Source organism: Rhipicephalus microplus, chromosome 9 (assembly GCF_043290135.1).
Source record: "Rhipicephalus microplus isolate Deutch F79 chromosome 9, USDA_Rmic, whole genome shotgun sequence".
In the NCBI taxonomy this organism is placed as follows: Eukaryota; Metazoa; Arthropoda; class Arachnida; order Ixodida; family Ixodidae; genus Rhipicephalus; species Rhipicephalus microplus.
Genome location: NC_134708.1, coordinates 28418075 through 28437747, shown reverse-complemented (window position 1 = coordinate 28437747; position 19673 = coordinate 28418075). Strand labels below are relative to the sequence as shown.

Genomic DNA, 19673 nt, shown 5'->3' with positions numbered 1-19673 from the left:
ATACAGCTACCGGAGGCTAAATATGATCCCGCAAGTGACTTCACAGAAACTGTGCAAACACAGCACTGCTTGCCACTGCGATTTAAACAAAGCGATGCTTTTTCTCTTCTATATAACAATCCAAGCTAATGTTTAAAAAGAGTTAAAACCAGCTGAAAGATGCTGAAACTTGACCCTCTCACTGTAGTTGCTCAACAATGCAAGGCTCACCTGCAGACGCCTTCCCTCTGCCGTAATCTGCGGTATCTGCCGGTGTATGCGGTTGATCAGGTCGTTGTTGCCTTGGTTCAGCAGGCCATCCTAGAATAAGATCGATGAAACGTTAAGCACACTGTAGGCACAAGTAGCAGCTTTCACTTCAGGCTAATTCATGTAGCAGAAATGTAGGCTTTAGTACGCTCAAGTAGTAGTGACACGAAAAGTTTTTGTTATTTTTTTGCATGAAATAAAGGGCCAAGCCTTCGAGCGCCCAGAAAATGTTGCTGCGCCATGAAAAAATAATTCGAGCTTGTTTACAAAAGCTGTTAGCAGTTCCTACTGTAACCAGACATCACAACATGGTACAAGCTTCTCCCCACATGCTGGAGCAAAATATCAAGACGTTTCGCCAGCCGCTCCCTATCATGACTCGATCGGCGACACACACACAACCATTTTCGAAGTTTCGGCACCTGAGGTCATCTCGACTAGCGAGACTCCTGTGTGAACTCACCAGAATCAGTACTGTAGCCTGACGTCAAGCTAGCGTCAGTGTCAGTAGGTGCAGCATTGAAAAGTTGACTTTAATATCAAAATAAAACGTCAGTATTTGCCGAGACTCACACTTGCTCAGAGCTGCCCCTGAGTACAGGACATCTGTGTGGCAGAGTGAACTTGCCTTTAAAAAATGGCGTCAGTACGCCCCTAAGAAAGTTGGACAGTTTCTTCATCACCCTTAAAGCTCCAGGTAAGACGTTGGGTTACTGCTAACAACACTCTGGGCCATTGTTTATCAATAACCAAGCCACTGCAGCACACCACTTGGGTTTAACCTGGCGTGGCCACGCATGCACCTAGGAGCACCTGCCACCGAGCCACGGTCACAGACAGAGACAGCAAACACAGCTGCCACACAGTGTTTGCCCAGCACTGTTGCGAGCCGAGTGACAAGAGGTTTGCACTTTTGCCAGAGGTAACACAGTCAGGTTCGCACATTAGTTTTTGGAGCTTGCATGGTCTGTGACAGGCTGTGGTTTGACTCTATTGTGTCTACGCCAAGAAAAAACATCAGCCCTAAAAGCCACGTTCGGCCCCGAAGATCGACCAGCTCCGCAGTTTCTTAAGCATTACGCCGCTAGTGTAAACTTATTTTTATGTTACCGTGGGGGACCATTTTCGCAATGTTTCTGACACTAGCGCCAACAAGTCTACATGAAGGTGACGTCAGAGCAAGAAGGAAGGTTCACGTACCGCTTCGTCAAGCACGAAGAATCGCACCTGAAACAAACAACATCAACTTTATTTCCATATTTATGCAAAACGCTTGCACAGAAAGAAAAGGAGTGTAAGTGATTATCACACATGGCACTAGCACAGACAAATTACAGATTACAAAACTGCACAAGCAGTGTCAACATTGGATCGGGAAACAATATGATAATTGTTCTTACATTGTAATAACTTCTTCAGCGATTTTTTTGCTGCCGAAATATGATTCAGTTTAGGAGATTGTATTTCTCATGTGCTCATATACTTGCGCTGTCATCGGGAGCTGCCAAAGATTCAACAGCACCTAACGACAGCATTGTAACAACCTATGAAAGAAGTAACCATCAGGCATCCATTTGCCATCGCAACACTTACAATGAAAGGGTCAAAGTGTGATTTGTTTGCGGATAGAGTTCACTTTTCACAGAACTTGACATGATGCTAACAAAACTGCTATATGCAGGAGTGCAATCGCCAAAATAGAATTTGGAGCCTGAGGCTGCTCAGGCATTTTGGTGCAGTGTGGCGCAATTTCAGCAAATTTCATGGTTTTGGCACTGCTTGGGGCAACAATGGAGCATTGTATCAAATAGGTGCAATTGGCACAGCTGTTGAACCCCGTATATGCAAAAAGTTATAGAGCCTCAAAAATTTGGGGTAGGAGGCTGGAATGTAGATTTAGCACTGATGCAGTTTAACGTACAGCGGCCGTACCTGGGTGAGGCTGAGTTCCCCTGTACTGATGAGATCTTCCAGACGACCAGGTGTTCCGACCACAATATCAACCTGGAAGAGATGAGCGACAAACTTTTTTTTATGATATTGATCCAAATGACATGATCAATGAGGCGATAGATGAGACAGAAATCAGGCTATAAGCAGCGTAAAATTTCTTAACTGATATCACTGGAAGAAACCATGGTACCAGCGATTATTAGAACATAAACATCGCAGCTCAGTCAGCATGGAGTTATGACGTATCTCATAGCTAAGGGAGAGGGGGGACTCCCTCTTGCCACTGAAAATTTCTAGCTATGCCCCTGCTATTATGATATGTGCACATACTTAACCTATACTCTTTTGGCTGAAAATAGCTTTCTGACTTCGAAAATGGCTCATATTCAGCATATTATTACATTGTAAATACAGAGACTTTCAAATCGTTCTGTATGTAGAGTTGTACTGCCTTCATGCACAAAGGAAACTATTCACTCTCGTAGGAAACATATTGACGCTGAATCTCTTAACCTAACAATAAACAACGCTCCTATTCAACAAGTTCCTTGTTTTAAATATTTAGGCGTCACTTTTGATGAACATTTACACTGGCATGAGCAAGTACAGAGTGTGTGCGCAAAGGTAGCCTATGGCTGCTATTCTCTAATAAAAGCTCGCCAATATTTTCCACAAGCTATACTTCGCACACTCTACTTTTCATTGTGTCATTGTCACATAGGTTACTGTCTGGAATCGTGGGGTGTGACGTACAACAGTTATCTAAAAACTCTTGAACGACTTCAAAAGCGTACACTGAAAATCATAAGCCAAGGTGAATCAGTAAGTAATATTTTCCAATCACAACGCATTGTCTCGATTCCGATGTTGCGTGACTACAAAATTGCCGTTTTAGTAAATAACATAATTAATAGAAATTCACCTTTGCCTGCTGATCTTTTTTCAATTCCTAAACGCAATACGCGACATGCTTCGAATGGTAATTTCAATCTGCCCAAATGTTTTAATGTTTACGGAGAAAGACTGATACAGTTTAATGGAACAAAAATATGGAACACGGTCCCCCTAGAGATTAAAACGGCACGTAATTTCAGCATGGCATGTAAATCATTTTTTCTGTGGAGTCAAGACATGTAAGCATGTGTGTGTTTGATTCAATTTTCATTGTATTTTTTTAATAAATGCCTATCTATAGAAACTAGCTGCAAGCTAATAAGTATGCATATCTGCAGGAAAAAATGTATTACTGTGTTATCTGTATTATATGATTGTTTTTTTTGTTTTTTTTATGTTACCTCAGAGCTGACCTGTACACTTTTTTATGTTGCACATTGTATTGGACCGTCCACTAGCCACTTTAGGCTATCGGTCCAAATAATCCCTGTAATTGCATATATCTATTCATGAAAATAAAGTTTCATTGATTGATTGATTGATTGATTGGGCACTCAGGAATAAAAATCAACACAGGTGGGCAATGAACGACGAATGACTTCACATAATGCCTGAAACAACGACTATGCAGAGAATGCTTCAATCTACAGTAAAGGCTATCATTCTCGTGGTAGCTCGATGGTCGCAGAGGCAGAATTCCTGATAACAGGCTCTTGCTGCAATCTACGCCATAAGAGAAAGCCTCGGTGAAGAGAATTTCGATGCACGACGTACCCCGTTTCTCAGCGTCTCGATCTGCTCCTTTGCGGCGACGCCTCCGATGACGAGCAGCTCCCTGTGTCACCAACATAGCATCAACAAAGTGACTGACCCCTTGAAAAAGACTCAACAAGAACCAGAAAACAGTCTCAATGAAAGGAGGAAAAATAATAATAAAATAAATTAAAGACAACATGTGCCTCGAGAAGCCATATTCACTCCGCTTTTAGGTTTTCAAGGGAAAAAGAAGGAAAATATCAACAACTGAAAGCGATCGATAACAAACTACTTCTTTACCTAACGACTGGATCCTTGAGGTGCTTCTTAAAACTTGTGATGCACTTCAGCGTCTGTTCGGCCAGCTCTCTGGAGGGCTAAGGAAAACGTCAGCACAAGGCAATGTTTTATTTCGTCAAGAAAAACATAACAATAACACGTAATAAAAAGAAGTTAAAAAAGAGCCTAGAAATATGTCGTAAAAGCCCTCACCTCGATGATTATTGCCTGGGGAGCATTCTTGACACTCTTGGGAGCGCCAACAGAAGTTCCTGAAGTTCGAGACAGGATAACCTAATGAGAATTTGTGACACTATCCTCATGCAGCACTTAACACGATCACATTGGGAGAAACAGCACTAAATCGATACATTACTTTTTAAAGACGGAAAAGAACAACTTGCGTTGGAGATCAAAAGCAACACAGAAGCAGTTGCCGTAATGTGTTATGGAAATGCATTATATACTTTTTAATCCATTGCGGTAAATTTATACTACAAAAACAGAACTGGCACAATCGATTGGTATGGCAGATAAAAGGAATGCCTAGTCGAGGTTTCCAAAATAGTTATGATGGGAATGCATAAATGTTTAACTTATGAAATTCATCTGTAAACCAATCTGTTTACGGTCAATATTGCTGCTAGTGAGCATGAAAGGCATAATAAGCTATTTGAAACACTGCACCGATTTCCAAATACGAGCCACAAAATTTGCAAAATGCAATATGTGAAGTAAAATAGGTGAAGTTTGAAACGTATCGACACGGTGGTAATTACTCCATTACACATTCTCATTTTACAGGCAAATAATGCCTTTCCCTGCCAGTAATCCAGCCCAGAGATTATGTTGGTGCCGAATGCAGAAACAATTCTTCAGATTCTCTTGTCTTAAATGTAAACAGCAGCTACACTTCCAGCACTTTATGCAGCTGCACTAGGGGTTGGTGAGCCCTCCTACCCATATCTTGTCCAAGTCTACACACAAATAGTGTTTAGTGAAGATGACGCTTGCCAGGTGACATTATCTGATGACCCAGATGCACAGGCCTCCAACACTCGTCAGTGTCTCCTAGAAGCCCTTTTTAATGCTTTCAAACATGTGACTTTAATTGACAATCTAGTCACAGTGGCGCCAGTTGGCTAATAAGAGAGTGATTTTCAAAGTGCCAACTTAATAGTCATTCTGCCAAACATTGAAAGGGCTAGAATAGTTTCAACAATTTGAAGAATAATTTGAAGGCACAGAATAACTTTGGGCCTGTGTTATACACTGTGTGTTAACAGCAAAAAGGAAAATCTGACATAGGCTTTTATGGTCATTGTCTAAACTGCAATATTTGACAAAGGTCCGTTACTATATTTAATTTGAGTGCTGCACCCTTTAGTACAAGGCAACATTTGCTACACATGAATGCAGAAGAACATTTAGCACAAAGATTAAATAAGAGTGCAGATAAACGTGAAGGGATCAATAAACAAAGCAGACAGATGACTGCATAAGTCCAAAAAATTAGCCAACAGGTAAAGCCAACGACAATCACAAAAAACAAATCACATATAACTAATCATCCTTTTTAAATAGTGACTTAGTGACTGCATTGGTGCAAGTGAATTTCATTTCTCTTTATTTAGAAAGTCGGGAATCTGGAAGCAAAATCTTTTCGTCCTGGTTCACAGTATGCATCAAACTATAACAATTTATGATCAACAAAGGATTAGTTTTTCATCTACTACACTTCACGATTCCGTACGTTTTGTGATAGAATCTGTCGTTACGCCGCTTTAAACAAGAGCTTACAAGAGCTTGAGAACTTCCTAATTGCTTATAAACTATCGTGAGAGCACAACTGAACATGACACACAAGAATAAACAGACAAGGACAGGCACTCTCACGCTGGTTTCAATGTCAAAGCACTAACTCGCTTAACAGTCAACTTTTTTGAAGTTTTTTTTTTTTCCTGATTTCTCTTCACACTTTTTCTCAACGTTTGAAAACATGTGATTACTGCTCAGTTTTGTTTTATGCATTCATGTTAATTATACTTACCCTATATTCTATAAGCCACAGACATGACCGTTGGACTTTTTAGCTAAAGATTTCCTGCATTTTTGTTGTTTTTTTACATATTGTGGGCATTTGTGACAATCTCTGTTGGTGTGACAATATTTACTCCCAGCAACTGACTTTCTTTGGCTAGCAGAAAGAATATTTCCTCAATTACAGTTACAATCTCTGCCTTGATATCATTACAACATTTCATGAGTGTACGTTTTTGCCAACACACTAGTATGCTTATATGAAATCATATCTCAATCAACAGGCATGGTACATCTAATACAGTTCTAAATAGTTCTAAAATACCAAGCTAAAAAAATTCACTTCTGAAGTAGAGCATGCAGCGTCACTGACCTGTGACTGTGGACTCGGCGACGCACTCCTTCGGTGCAGCCGAAACTGCCACATAGCCGTCCTGTTAAAACAAAAATTGAAAGAAAAAACAGAAAAGGGAAGTTATGAGGGCAGACACCGTTAGTCACACTTTAAATGCAACAGCCACCAAAACATGTCCGCACTTACGATAGGTGGATGCTTGAAAGGTGTTGCACCAAAGTTGAACTCCATCTCGGCGTTCTACAAACAAAAGCAGAGCATGTCAGCAAGATATGCTATTTTATGTGCTGAAATAGCAAGCATAAGGACCATATATGTATTTTTTTTTTTCAAAAGATTAATGTCAAGAGTTTCAATGTCTCAATGCTGCCCAAAGTGCACAAGCAACGGTTGAGCTAACCAGACCAACAGGCAGAAACAATGTAATTCATGTTTTCACTGTACAAATGCACTTCGAAAGTTAGATTAAAAGGAGTGGGAAGTAAAAGATGAAGATTCCATGAGAGTGCATTCTCTCCATTATAGGTATGGGAATGAAGAGACACTCCTTTAGAAACTTCAAAAAAAATAAATAAAAATAAATGTTAGTGTGAAGCCTATTGTATTTACTTGGATGATACCACCAGTACTAACATTGGCTAGGTGTTGGCTATCTGCTCTCGTAACACTGCGAAAAAATAAATGCATGCATATAACTTGGTTCACTGAAATCTAGGGTTTGGCAAAAACACGTCTGGCAAGGATACACCATGGTTCAAGAGAACGTACACTCGCCAAGTCAAAAAAGATCACAAAACGACAGAATCGATGTTTCGGTGCCTAATACAAGTGCTTTGTTCACAATGAACGAATACATAGTGGTCTTTATTATATATCCGTCGAAAGGTACAATGCACTTGCATATGCCTCGGGTAGTGGACCCCGTGTGAGATTTATCGTGTTAGCAGTATATTGTTTGCATTCTCCGATTTACCGTGTCAGTAGTAGTAGTATGCATCTTGTGCTTCGGCCTCAGTACACCGAACACTTTGCAAACAACATGCTTCAGGGAAACAAAAGAGAATAAAGTGAACAATAGGGATACCAACTCCTCGAATCATGGCGGCATGATGACTGCGGTTTAAAGACCAATAGATGAGATTTTGCATTCGACAGCCGCAAGGTATGTTAAGAGATGCCACAGTGAACAGCTTTAGGATCTTCTCAGCCATACAAGGTTTTTTTTCCAATGAGCACATTGTGCCGAGTGAGTGGATATTTCTGGTTTTGGAAACATAAAACAGTAGCCAAGGCACTTGAGAATCAAGCCTCCAACCTTGGATGCAGCATTCTCTACGCAGAAGTGCCATACCTTGAGCACAACAGCGGGAAACATGGGGCACCGCTTCACGTTTTGTGGTACCTGGAAGGCTTCCTCAAAGACTGTACCTGCGTGTGAAGATACAGATTGTGTAAAAAAAAACATAAACCTTTCATGCATACCCTACCTGAAGAAGTAAGAAAGAAATTTGGAAACATCACAGCTCAATGAGGCCTTTAGGCCCTTCTATAAAAACAGCATCACCGGAAAGCTTTTAAAGAGTGGAGAACTTGCCACAGGTTATCTAACCTGCACGCTACCACTGGCATTTATGCTTCCTTAGACATGTATGCTAGCCTAAACGCTAGCTCCGTCTTCAGCCGATGACCAAAAGTTATGAAGGTGAGGAAGTATTTAAGGAGTGTGCCTGCTTTGGTCTTCTGAAACAGTCTTTATCTTCATAGTGCCAACTCAAGTTCTGAGAAAAATGAAAGATGGTATTCTATTATTTTTTTTATATAAACACCGCGTTGGAAACTTTGTGCCATTAATACGATTTTTGTAGAAAAAATTATTGTAATAAACAAAAGCCATCAGGTTTCGCGTTTTTCTGCCTAGTTCCCAATCGCCACTGGTCAACTCAGAGTGCTGACAAACTGAACAGGCCAGATAGCACGTTTGCACCTATGTCTGCCCATTTCAAAGGTTGCCGTTATATCACAGTTATGCTGTCCTGCTAATACTCAAGCTCTTCTCTTGGCCTCCTATAAGGTGGAACCAATGTATAGACATGTGAGTAAATAAAAAGCCTTGTCACTGTGCAGCACTTGAATATGCAAAGTTTTCTTGTAAGAAAATTTTTTGAGCCTGAAATTTTTTGAAAATACATGTGCCACATACCTTTCACACTTCTACGAACAACATCTTTTACCCGACACTACTAGAACTTTACATGGAAAATATGCTAGGAGTGTTTCTATAACTGATATTTCAGTAATGTATACACAGTAGATATTTTAGGTTATGCCCACCGCACCACCTGAGTGGGCCCACGAAGCAGTGGGGAAAAAAAAGCTTACCTAAAACATAGTGAACAGCATAACAAGTATACAAGATGATATCACAGAAACATTAGTTGTAATTATTTGTAAAATATCAATAGAAACTGAGAGAACATTGCAATTTATTCTCCGCACATACCATTCTTGGAAAACTTGATGCTGCCATTATCCAGGTCAAGGTAGCAGCCAATCACATCGTGCATTCCAAAGGGCTGCAAGAAAGATGGAAACAATGCAAAATTAGTTACACTTTTTTTTATAAGCTACAAGTGTTTCTTGTTGTGAGCAAAAGCCCGAAGTTCCCCAGCCTACGTTAGTCCCAGAGCATACACCAAGTTTTTACAACAAGCAAGCAAGAGAAGGACAAGCAAACAATGATGAACTTCACAAAAACTTGCAGAAATGTACTGTAACGTAATACCCACACTGTTCAATGCCATAATAAAAAAAAAATGGGTGAACAAAAACATCATTAGGAAGTTAAACATGCATCTGAAGCAGTCGCTCACCTCCCCATATGAGTCAAACTGCTTTCCAAACGACTTCTTTCCTGTGCCACCAAAGCCAAACCCTTGCTTGTCAGTTCCTAGATAAAGAAACAAAATTCATGTACTTTTTTAAGCTTTAGTTATTATACACTGAAAGAACAACAGCCCAAGTGATTTCTAAAGCTCCCCCCCCCCCCAAGAAAAAAGCACTAATATCTTTAAAAAATAAAAAATAAAGACAACTTCTGCTCACCAAGATCAAGAGCTGCGGCTTGCGTAGACCACCCGACACGACAGAGACCTTCATCGGTGACCTTCGCTTCGTAGTAGTACTTTCCTGCAATGTAATAATCCCTAATTCAATAGATTGATTGATATATCAATCAATCAATGAATGTAGAATTGACAAGCGTAACTCAGTCAAGCCTTGATCTGTTTGAATTATCGTATAATCTGATCAGCTATAAAAGCTCCTCAGAAATCTCACATAGACACGCAGCACTGCAATCTTCTTACCACATTTTCTCACTTTTAATGTGGACAATAAATACAGTAAATTTGGAGCTAAGCTTGGGATGCAGATTATTGAGAATCTTGGTGTGCAATACTACACAGAAATGCAAAAAAGGTTGCTTTATGGCGATATGCAGGAATAATTTTTTTAAAGCATTTCTGTAGGTTGTAGTTGGTGTTGAGGGTTATAGGCAAGAAAATACAGTACATCGAAATGTTCCCATTCACTTTAGATATATTGAGCAGACAGCTGTGCAGTGCCTTGCCAAGTTCGCTTCACCTAATGGAATCTGCTTTTTACGTTATTATGAATCTTCATGCCCAATAAATACGTCGCAACAAATATTTTCAAACGAAGTATTGAGTCTGAATACAACAGCAGACCATGAAGCCCCATGTATTTTTCTAATTACAGACAGCTAGTGCAGCAAGTGTTTTATATGCGCCCCATAATGACATGATAGTTATAGCGCGAGAACAGAGCGTCGGCAAAGAGGCAAGAAGGACACGAGCAGTTTGCTTTAATAAACTTCGATGCACAACTGTTGTGTAACGAGGTGAAGCATACTAACAGTCAAAAAATCTAATTGCCACACAGTGAAGCATACCGCCTGGGTAGGCGCAGTCTACCGTCTGTTGTGTCATACCCGACACGGTGGTCTAATGGTTGCAGTGTTCGACTGCAGACCTGAAGGTCGTGGGTTCAAATACCAGAAGTGGCGGCAACATTTCAATGAATTTGAAATGGCAGAGGCATGTGTAATTAGATTTACGTGCCCGCTGAAACACTGAGTGGTCAAAATATATGGAGCCTTCGACTGTCTCATAATCATATCAAGGTTCTGGGATGCAAGGCTCCAGATATTATTATTATCTCTTTTATTATAGTACTAATGCCCTGCAAGTATAACAAACTACCTAGTGATTCTGGGACTCTTCCTATCCAGCGTTGATGGATTGGTTTTGCCAATTAAACCTGCAGAACCATAACTTGCAGCGCCAAACACACAAAAGAAACCTGCTTGATGTACATATAACTGCTAAAATGAATAAAAACAGGCAACAAAGAACTGAATTTTTAGAAAAAATGCTGTTTAAACGTCATTTATAAAGGAAGGCATGCCTGACCTCTGTACTGGACTCCCTTGGTGCAACGGCATCCGTGCCAGCCTTTCTGGTCCCTGCTCTGAGTGGTCAGACCGTCAGGGCTGACAGCTGCGAGATATCGACCAGAGAGCTTAAAAAAATTGAACTTACGCCAATTTCTACACTATGCAGGTAAGCACTCGGCATAAAGACAAGAAAACGAAGTTAGAGGAGAAAATATAAAAATTGGGAGAAGCGGTCCCTATCCTGGAGGTCAAAACGAATGTGCACCTGTTTCCTGGAAGAAACTTATGTAGCGCGAGGCGAAAAAACTAACACAGGAAGGAATAGACTGAGAAGACAGAGCGCTACTATCAACATGTTTATTTTCGACCTCCAAGCTGTTTTTAAGCCATAATAATCAGGCGACCGAGCAGATAAGCACGTGTAATTCAGATACATGCAGGACAATGCCATCTACCTACAAGAAAAAACGATAAAAAGGACAACAAAAACCTCACAGATAAAATAACCTATCACTGCGTACGCAGGAACGCCAGTTCCTTGGGTGACAAAGCAATTGAAGGCTTGCTAACACATACATCTCCAAGAGCATCAATAAGTTCGGCTTCTATGATCAAACGAGTCATCTCATCCTTATGCCGACCAACAATGATTGTACTCTGGAACAAAGGCCGGCAGCCACACGCGTGAATGTGAAGAGCGAGAAAACCTTCTGGCGGCAGTTTATTTGCCTTGTAATTGTGTTCTCTCAATCGCTCATTCACACACCTACTGGTTTGCCCGACATATTTTTTCCCACATGTGAACAGAATAAGATAAATGACGAATGAAATGCACTCCACGAATTTGTGTGTATGCCTTTTTGTGCACAACACCCTTTCCTTACGTGACGGATTTGTCAGCGCACACAATTTCCCAAGTTTATCACGTACTGAAAATAGTACCCTAATATTGTCCCGAAGTGCCAGTCTATACCTTCCTGTGTTCGTTTTTTCGCCTCGCGCTACATAAGTTTCTTTCAAATGTTTCACCAACAAGCCCACATCGCCACTCTTGTTGTTTCCTGGAAGGAAAGCTTTCATGCTTGATGAGAAGTTTGCCACAAAGGAGTATTTGAAGACACCAAGAAAGGGATATCTTTCATTTCCTTGGTATGCAGTGTCAACACTCTCCACACACCGGAGTCAAGGAACATGTGTAAAATATATTATTTTGATTTTTAAGTTCTCATTACTGATCATCTACAAGCCAACTCGTATGCAATGATTATTATCCTGACTAGTGAAGAACGTTTGTGAGTTTCCGAGCCACGCGTCTTCCAGAAGCAGCCACAACCGCAGAAATCACTGTCAGGGTCACTGACTGACAATTCACTCATCGTTGTGTATGTGCACCACGAGCAGATGACCGATTTGCCGCTAGTACGTTGCCAGTTCCCATCTTCTCGTGACGTCAGACTGCTCTGACATGTCACCGAGAAGCCACCCCTCGATGTCGAAACCGAAAGGGTCTTTTTAATGGAGCAGTAACGAAAACATCTTCAATGCATTCTCAAGCAATACAACACTTAATTTAGGTTTATTGACACCAGTACATTTATTTCAAGCAACAATTCAAAAACTTTTTAAGTTTGTGTCAGTACTTTTTTGATTCAGTCATCTCCTTGCTGAGATGAAATAAACCTCGATTTGATTTGATCAAGCCAATGCCTTTCTAAACATGTTAACTGCTAACCTGCAAGAGGTTAGCAAACAGTAGAAAGAGAATGAATAACCAGGTCAAAGCAATGGGATACATGAATGTGTCAGACAGGTTCGGAACAGATCTTCAAGGTGATGTAACGATCGCGAAAAGATGAAAGAAAGATTCCTACGTGTTTTCGTAACTCCGTGATACGATATAAGGGGTGATTTCCCACTTTCTAACTCCGCCACACTGTTTTCCCACTCGCAAGGACTTTGTAGAGGTCGAAGGATGTCGATAGGGTATATGTAAGGACGACTTTAATGGCCTATGCTAGGTTCATTAGAATACTCAGCACAATCCCTGCCATCTCCTTTGCTAAAAGAAAAACCGACATTCATCCAAGCTGCACAAAAACCAGTAGGATGCCTTCCATCCCCTTGAGTGAGCTGATCAAAGTTCCACAATATGTGCTCTACAATAAGAATTGACAATTTGTTTTTGCGTATTCCTTATCATTGCTCAAACTCTATTCTCGAAGACATCGATGGTTTGCGACAGTGCAAGACAAGTGAAATTAAAATGGTGAAGATATCTCTCACCGAGTGCAGATCCACGGTCGAAGAAACTCATGGCCCATTTTGTAGCTGCACGAAAAGTTAAGAACCAAAAAAAAAGAGAGAGAGAACCATTAGCAGACCATATATATGCTGTAAACATATCTATGTAAACATATTTAATTAAACCATTCCTTCATGAATGCACTGAAGATAAATGTTGAAACACAAGAACACATCATCAGAAATTTTGACTATTTATCAATCACAAAAAAAGGCTGTACAGAGAGAGATGGGCAGGGTACTCATCCAAAGAAGTGTTTGTATTTACTGAGCAGAGAAACACTGCTCACAGGTACACCTGAATAAAAAGTTAATGTAGTCTCCTTTTCGAAGACTTAGATAATGTGTCTGGACAAAACAAGTGGATGACATTTTGTGCTTCCATTTGATTGAGAACAAAAGGCCTGTACGAATCCTAAAACCTCAAGTTTCTTTAACTTTTTTTTTTACTTTTGCAATTTAGTTTTTGAGCATTTTGAGAGTGCTGTTCTGTTTTTTCCAACTGTGCCCCGAATATCCTCAAGGTGACCCAGATGCCACAGTACTATACAATAGTAAATAGATAGCTATAATATTTTTTTTTGTTGACATACTAGACATACTTATTCTGTGAGATTGTTCTTTTGCAGTTACTATTTCCATAGAATCTTATTCCACATTAACTAAAATATTTCAACATAATGAATATTTTCCTCGGCGGAGTACTGTAGGGCTGTCGGTTTGGTCCCCCATCAGCAGCAACTTGTAGTTCTACATCCACTGTAAGAAAAGTTCCAGTTTAATCTTCTCTTTATTTATAATTTGCAATACTTAAAAAAAATGCTTTCATATTACCTGGTATGTGTTTTTACTTGACATGACTTTAGCTATGTTTTCATACAAACTCACTAGGTGGCAGGGTTGTATTTAGCACACATTGATGTTTCTTCACATTGTTTTAGGCTGTCAAAAGCGAGCAGAGTGAACGTGGAGTTCTGCGTTAAGCTCGATAAAACTGCCAAGTGAAACGATGACATGATTTAGCGAGAATATATAGGCAAGGCACTTTCAAGAAGTCGTATTTTTGAATGCCACACAAGGAAAGCTTCATCACGACATCACAGACATCCAACGGGCTGTGAAAAATGAATTTACAAGCATCACAGTTACAGATTTGCCTGCTTGCTTCCAAAATGTCCAGAAACATTGGCAATTAAGTATAGATAGCCAGCGAAATTACTTTGATAAGAGCCAGGATCATTACTTGGTATGTGCCATTTTCTATTTATTAAGCCCTTATTATGGAATTTTCCTGCAAAGATATTGCCACGCACGCTTCTTATTTTCACTTTATTTTCATAGGGCTTTCGCTTACAAAAGACTCAGGAGTGCTCAGTGCAAACTGCACTTGATTGTTCAAGAAGGTTCACGATCATTCTCTTAAGACTGCGCCCAAGACGCAAAGCGAACACTCAAGGTTATTCCAGAGCTTGCCCAACAACCAGTGATAGGGCTGGAATATTCGATGGCACATGTGTAAATGCCGATGCCCTTCGCCTCTTGCCGGTTAATCGGCGGCCGAAACTCTATTCGCTGCTATTAGTGCCTGTGTGTATTGCTGTAATCTGACTTTTCGTTGACCGGCCACAAGTTCGGCCAAATACACAGTTTGATTTTCGACCTACAGTCTGCTCCCTTCGTTGCCGTCACGACCCCGTGGCAGTATCTATAAAGGTACTCTTTTCTTTTTTTTTTAATTATAGTTACTTTTGTCGTATCACACCAGTACACAGATGTTCCAGTGAAGGATTATTTCACTTTTGGTACTTTTTTGCAGCAAGCATCATGAAACTCACATCCACTGCTTGGTTTGGCTCCTGCGCCGGCTTTCTTGCCTTTGCCAAGCTCGTCATCCTTTAGTGTCTCCCACACAATTTGCAAGATCGGCAAACAGAAGGCACCAGTCTTGCCGCTACCCGTCTCGGCGGCCTGCAAGACAGAATGTCGTGAACCACTCAAAATGCAGAATATGTCGTGGATGGCGGGCTCGCAGGAGCAACACCATTCACACTGCTTTTACTCGAATTGCCCAACAATTTGTTGAGTCAACTTAAAGGCAGCGGTATATTGCAGATTGGTTTTGATGAATCCTACAAGAAGGAAGAAGGGTTCAGAGAGATGACTGACAAACACCAAGTTATAACATAAAGCCTCGAGGAAGCTCATATGGATCGCTCAGAAAGAATATTCTGTGTCCATGTGCTTCGAGTTGTCGGTGAATTCGCCCACGCGGCTGGTATGTAACTCTGAGTGAAATGATCAGGTGTTACTCTTTCATCATTGTTCCTCTCTTTAATTTTTCACTTATTTACACATACACTGCAGGCCACATTAAAATGCAAAAGAAACTAGCAATGATTTTAATAACAATGTTAAACATACGAGTTTCAAAAAGTAAAAAAAACTCTACACAAGCATACTATACCACTAATTGCTAGGCTTCCTCAACCTATTTTTGATAGTTGTCATTCCTCTCAACTTTCTTCCCTTAGCTGTGTAGTACAGTACCGCCTAGGCTGAGTTTTGAACTTGCAGCATTTCTACATATACGAGTTTTTTTTTCCTTTTTTTATCTTAATTTCTTTCTTCATAACGCAGACAGCACTTGCATTGGACGTTTTGGTTTACCAGCTCATTGCATTGCGAACGAATCTCTGAATCAGACTAAGGTCAATCACAATTTCTTCTACCATTTTTTTTTTTCAAGGCAAAAGGTCTTAGGGCATTCTTATTTTGCTAAAATTACATAGGTCGTCGGGTGAAATTGTGTTGCCCATGCATGAGAAGGCTCGATGGTATTTTCCAGGCCGCATGAAAGTTTACATAATTAGCTTAATGATTTCCCTGAAATAGAGCTTGCCTACACTTAGATATTTATGTTCTCAAGAGAAGCCAATGGCAACCTAATAGTACTTAGTTCGTTATGACGCATCATTTATATTACACAGTAAACATTATGTATTGCAAACAAAGAAATGAATTACGAAAGGACTTACGGACATTATGAAACAAAATAAATTTGCAGAGAAGTGATACTATGTTGCGTACCCAGAAAGGTTAAGCGAATGATCACTGACGACAATGGTCTGTGACACAATTAAATATAGAAAATACCAGGGGTATGTGCATTTTCATTTACATATATACATGTGACTTACAAGAAGAAATTAGACACCACAATAACACCACAAATTACGGAACAGACTACAGACATTATGGAATAGAGAAATAAGCTTGCGAAACAGTGATAGTACACTGCATGCTCAAAAACATGAAAGGGCTCCTAAACCACCACCGATATTTTTTTCAGGCATTTAAAGTAAACATATGCATCATCTTCAGAATGCTGTCATGATCAGCATTGTCACAGGGGGCAGCGCTGCGAGCCATGGACGCCCAAAGATCCTAAGAAATGATCCCTTCTCCTCTCTGGGCCTTTACGGCCTCTCGGCTAATGTGGCTGACGTCAGCATGTTGAACCTGTGATGCTGTCAGCAATCGATGCTGCACTTGGTTGACCACGAACCTATGACTTCCGGTTAGTCTGCAAGCAGCTGTCCGCGCTCCATGCTGTCCTTTGCCACGTTGCCCGTGTGAGTGCGCTTGCGATGTGGCTAGTGTGGCCCGTCACGCAACTACCAACACAAGATCCATATCGGCACAATTCGTCGGGGCACGAGCCAACACAGCAATAACAGTGGGTAGCTGAGAAGCACGAAGTTGACGATGTCGCAGTAACTGGAAGTGCACTGTCTGTCTTAGAGAGCACGTCACTGTTGATGTACAGTATCGTCCACTGTTAAAGGGAACAATAATGAGCACCTGTCATATTGAGGGCGCCGTAACTGCAAGTAAACGTAGAAACATTGTTCGTTAACGACACTAGTCTACCAAAAGGAGTCATAACAGTCAACCAGCAGTAGTCTTATGCAAATCTAAGCACCTATGCTTTTGTCAGTGTGTGAAATCTAGACATGGTGCACAAGAAAGTGTTCCCTTTAGCAGTGAACCCATCTGTACGTCATGTGGAATAGGTAGAGTGGACCAGAACTCTGCGTGACTTGCTCCCTTTAACATGTTTGGCCACTTGAGGGCGTTGCCACTGTCGAGTGTTTTGGCAGTAATAGCAGATGACATGGCGGGCTGGGCAAATCATGAGGAATTGATTTTTCTGCTCGATAGCGACAGCTCCGAGTCATAAAACTACAGTTCTTCCATGAGTAGTTCATCGAATCTGGTCCTCGACACTGAAACTACAACGTACGAACGGCAATTCAATAGAATTCGGCTGCAGAGTTAGGGGAATGAAATAACCGCACGCAAGGTATTCCAGGCAACTCAAGGACTTCCGCTTCCTCCTTGCTTCCATGCTTGTTCCTGCGGTGTGGATTGTGTTCCAATCACGGCTTCGGAGGCATTGCTCTACGCCAGAGTCGAGTGCTTGCTCAGATAATCCTTTGGCTGCTCAAACTCTTGTATTGGAATTCAATTGAGAGGGGAACTCGGTGGGGAGGCGACCAACGGAGCGTAGCGAAGGAAAGTGCCAAATGAGCGGTCACCACGTTTCGATCATCAAATGCACATAACTCTGCTATTACGACACTGCTTCGAAAAATACTCATGGCTACGCGTTCATTGTAGACTTGTGCACAACTGTTACAGCACAACTTAATTTCGACCACGAGGTTGTTTAGGCGTTATTTAAGTGAATTATCTGTAATATGACTCAATCTAGACAACACTTAGAGTATATGCGTTCATGCTTTCATACGCACGAATTATAAGCAGAAATACGACACCGTTACAACAGCACCGCATGTTGGGAATGAACCACACTTCTTTTTACCATGAGAACGTCACCGCCTCCGAGAATGAGTGGCACAGCTTCAGCTTGCACATCAGTTGGGAGCCTGAAAGCAAGCACAATACTTTATACCTGAAGTATTTTTACCATGCCAACAATGACATGTTTACGAGGCACACTGTGGTGAGGGCTAACGGACTAACCATGACCGTCCGGGGCACTTTTTATTTGACATGCTGCGAAGCGAACGAGCATTGTTGCACTTCGCCCGAACCGAAATGGGGCCAGAGTGGCCGGGAGTCGAACTCGTGCCTTCGCGTGAGCCACCTCTGTGAGTTTGACATATATTAAAAAATATTTAAACAACGAAAACTTCAACCGAACCTTGGACGGAACGTTCCTTGAGGTATGTTAAGATTGGCGACTTGCTTTTAGATTGCTTTTAGACTTGCTTTTAGACTGAACCTGTCAATTCAGTTTCGCTTTCGAGACCAAAGGCTTTAGCTCTATACTTTCATTCACGCACGATATAGACAAGAAATTACGATGTGACTTAACAAAAATTAACCTGACTAATCATGGATGCGTAAAACTCTCACGTAAAAGCTGCAGCTTTGAGACTTTCTCGAAAACGAACCACTGGTCGAATGGTCAAGGCTACAGCAGGGTATCCGGCTATCACGACGAACTAACTTTTTAGCGAATAATAAACGACTTGGGTGATAGACACTCACGTCCATTCCATGTCGTCCACTGCTCGCGCGATCTCGGGCAGAACGCCCATCTCTGCAAATAAAAGAACGCGACGAAACAACCGGTGAGCAAAACATGCCGGCACATACCAAGATGATGTCCAATCTACTACATGCCGCTCCCTGAGTGCAAGCTTGAATGAAACATTTGAAGTACGCCACACGTCTCAGCTGAAAAAAACTACTAATCTAAAAGGATAATAGGGCCCAAGTGACTGATTGAAATAAAAAGAAGTTGGTTTACACGAGAATCGTTTTTCACAAGTCGCAAAACGCCAGCGTGGGTGATCACTACGGCTACCTAAAGCGCAGCTGTCAAACTCGGTGTATCGTTACTTTATAATCTTCAACCGCGCATTGAAAGACTCGCAACACGGCACTTAATTCGTGTAAACTGCGGTTCGATCTATTACCTTCAAACGCAGTCATGATTGGTGCGAGGCCAAGCTTGTTGCGCTACGAACACAAAAACGAAAATAACAGCGGCTATGGATTGATTTCGCAGTTTATGCAACACAGCAAGTCGACACTAGTCATCATTTTATAGACAATGAAAAACTTCTTCTGTGTACCACTTTTTTTTTTTCAAAAACTGCCGTTACTTAGCTAACATAAAGGTTTATCTTTGCTGTATTTTTTATTTCAATGCACTGTTCTTGAGTTTTGACATAGTGCTGCGCGCGTGACTAATGACTTGTGTTATTCAAGGTTGCGTAGGTTGTAAATCTCAAAGGCCATGTTTATGTGCCCTGAAAGCGTTCAGTGAACGTCACACAG

General features: G+C 41.1%; 1 protein-coding gene across 1 annotated transcript in view; it reads right to left on the bottom strand.

The window, feature by feature from the left end:
* Ddx1 (ATP-dependent RNA helicase Ddx1) overlaps nucleotides 1-19428 on the bottom strand; it is a 36973-nt gene extending 17545 nt beyond the window's left edge. The window contains exons 1-18 of the mRNA XM_037415692.2: nucleotides 19310-19428; nucleotides 18879-18930; nucleotides 18187-18250; nucleotides 15137-15269; nucleotides 13284-13328; nucleotides 11017-11103; nucleotides 9629-9712; nucleotides 9397-9473; nucleotides 9027-9099; nucleotides 7878-7954; nucleotides 6713-6766; nucleotides 6545-6605; nucleotides 4345-4403; nucleotides 4153-4229; nucleotides 3871-3931; nucleotides 2182-2253; nucleotides 1450-1476; nucleotides 211-300 (exon numbers count right to left, since the gene is read on the bottom strand). Coding sequence (XP_037271589.2) covers nucleotides 211-300; nucleotides 1450-1476; nucleotides 2182-2253; nucleotides 3871-3931; nucleotides 4153-4229; nucleotides 4345-4403; nucleotides 6545-6605; nucleotides 6713-6766; nucleotides 7878-7954; nucleotides 9027-9099; nucleotides 9397-9473; nucleotides 9629-9712; nucleotides 11017-11103; nucleotides 13284-13328; nucleotides 15137-15269; nucleotides 18187-18250; nucleotides 18879-18930; nucleotides 19310-19325 — 1209 coding nt within the window. The 5' untranslated portion in view covers nucleotides 19326-19428. The remainder of the gene's footprint in view (nucleotides 1-210; nucleotides 301-1449; nucleotides 1477-2181; nucleotides 2254-3870; nucleotides 3932-4152; nucleotides 4230-4344; nucleotides 4404-6544; nucleotides 6606-6712; nucleotides 6767-7877; nucleotides 7955-9026; nucleotides 9100-9396; nucleotides 9474-9628; nucleotides 9713-11016; nucleotides 11104-13283; nucleotides 13329-15136; nucleotides 15270-18186; nucleotides 18251-18878; nucleotides 18931-19309) is intronic.
* Nucleotides 19429-19673: the final 245 nt, after the last annotated feature.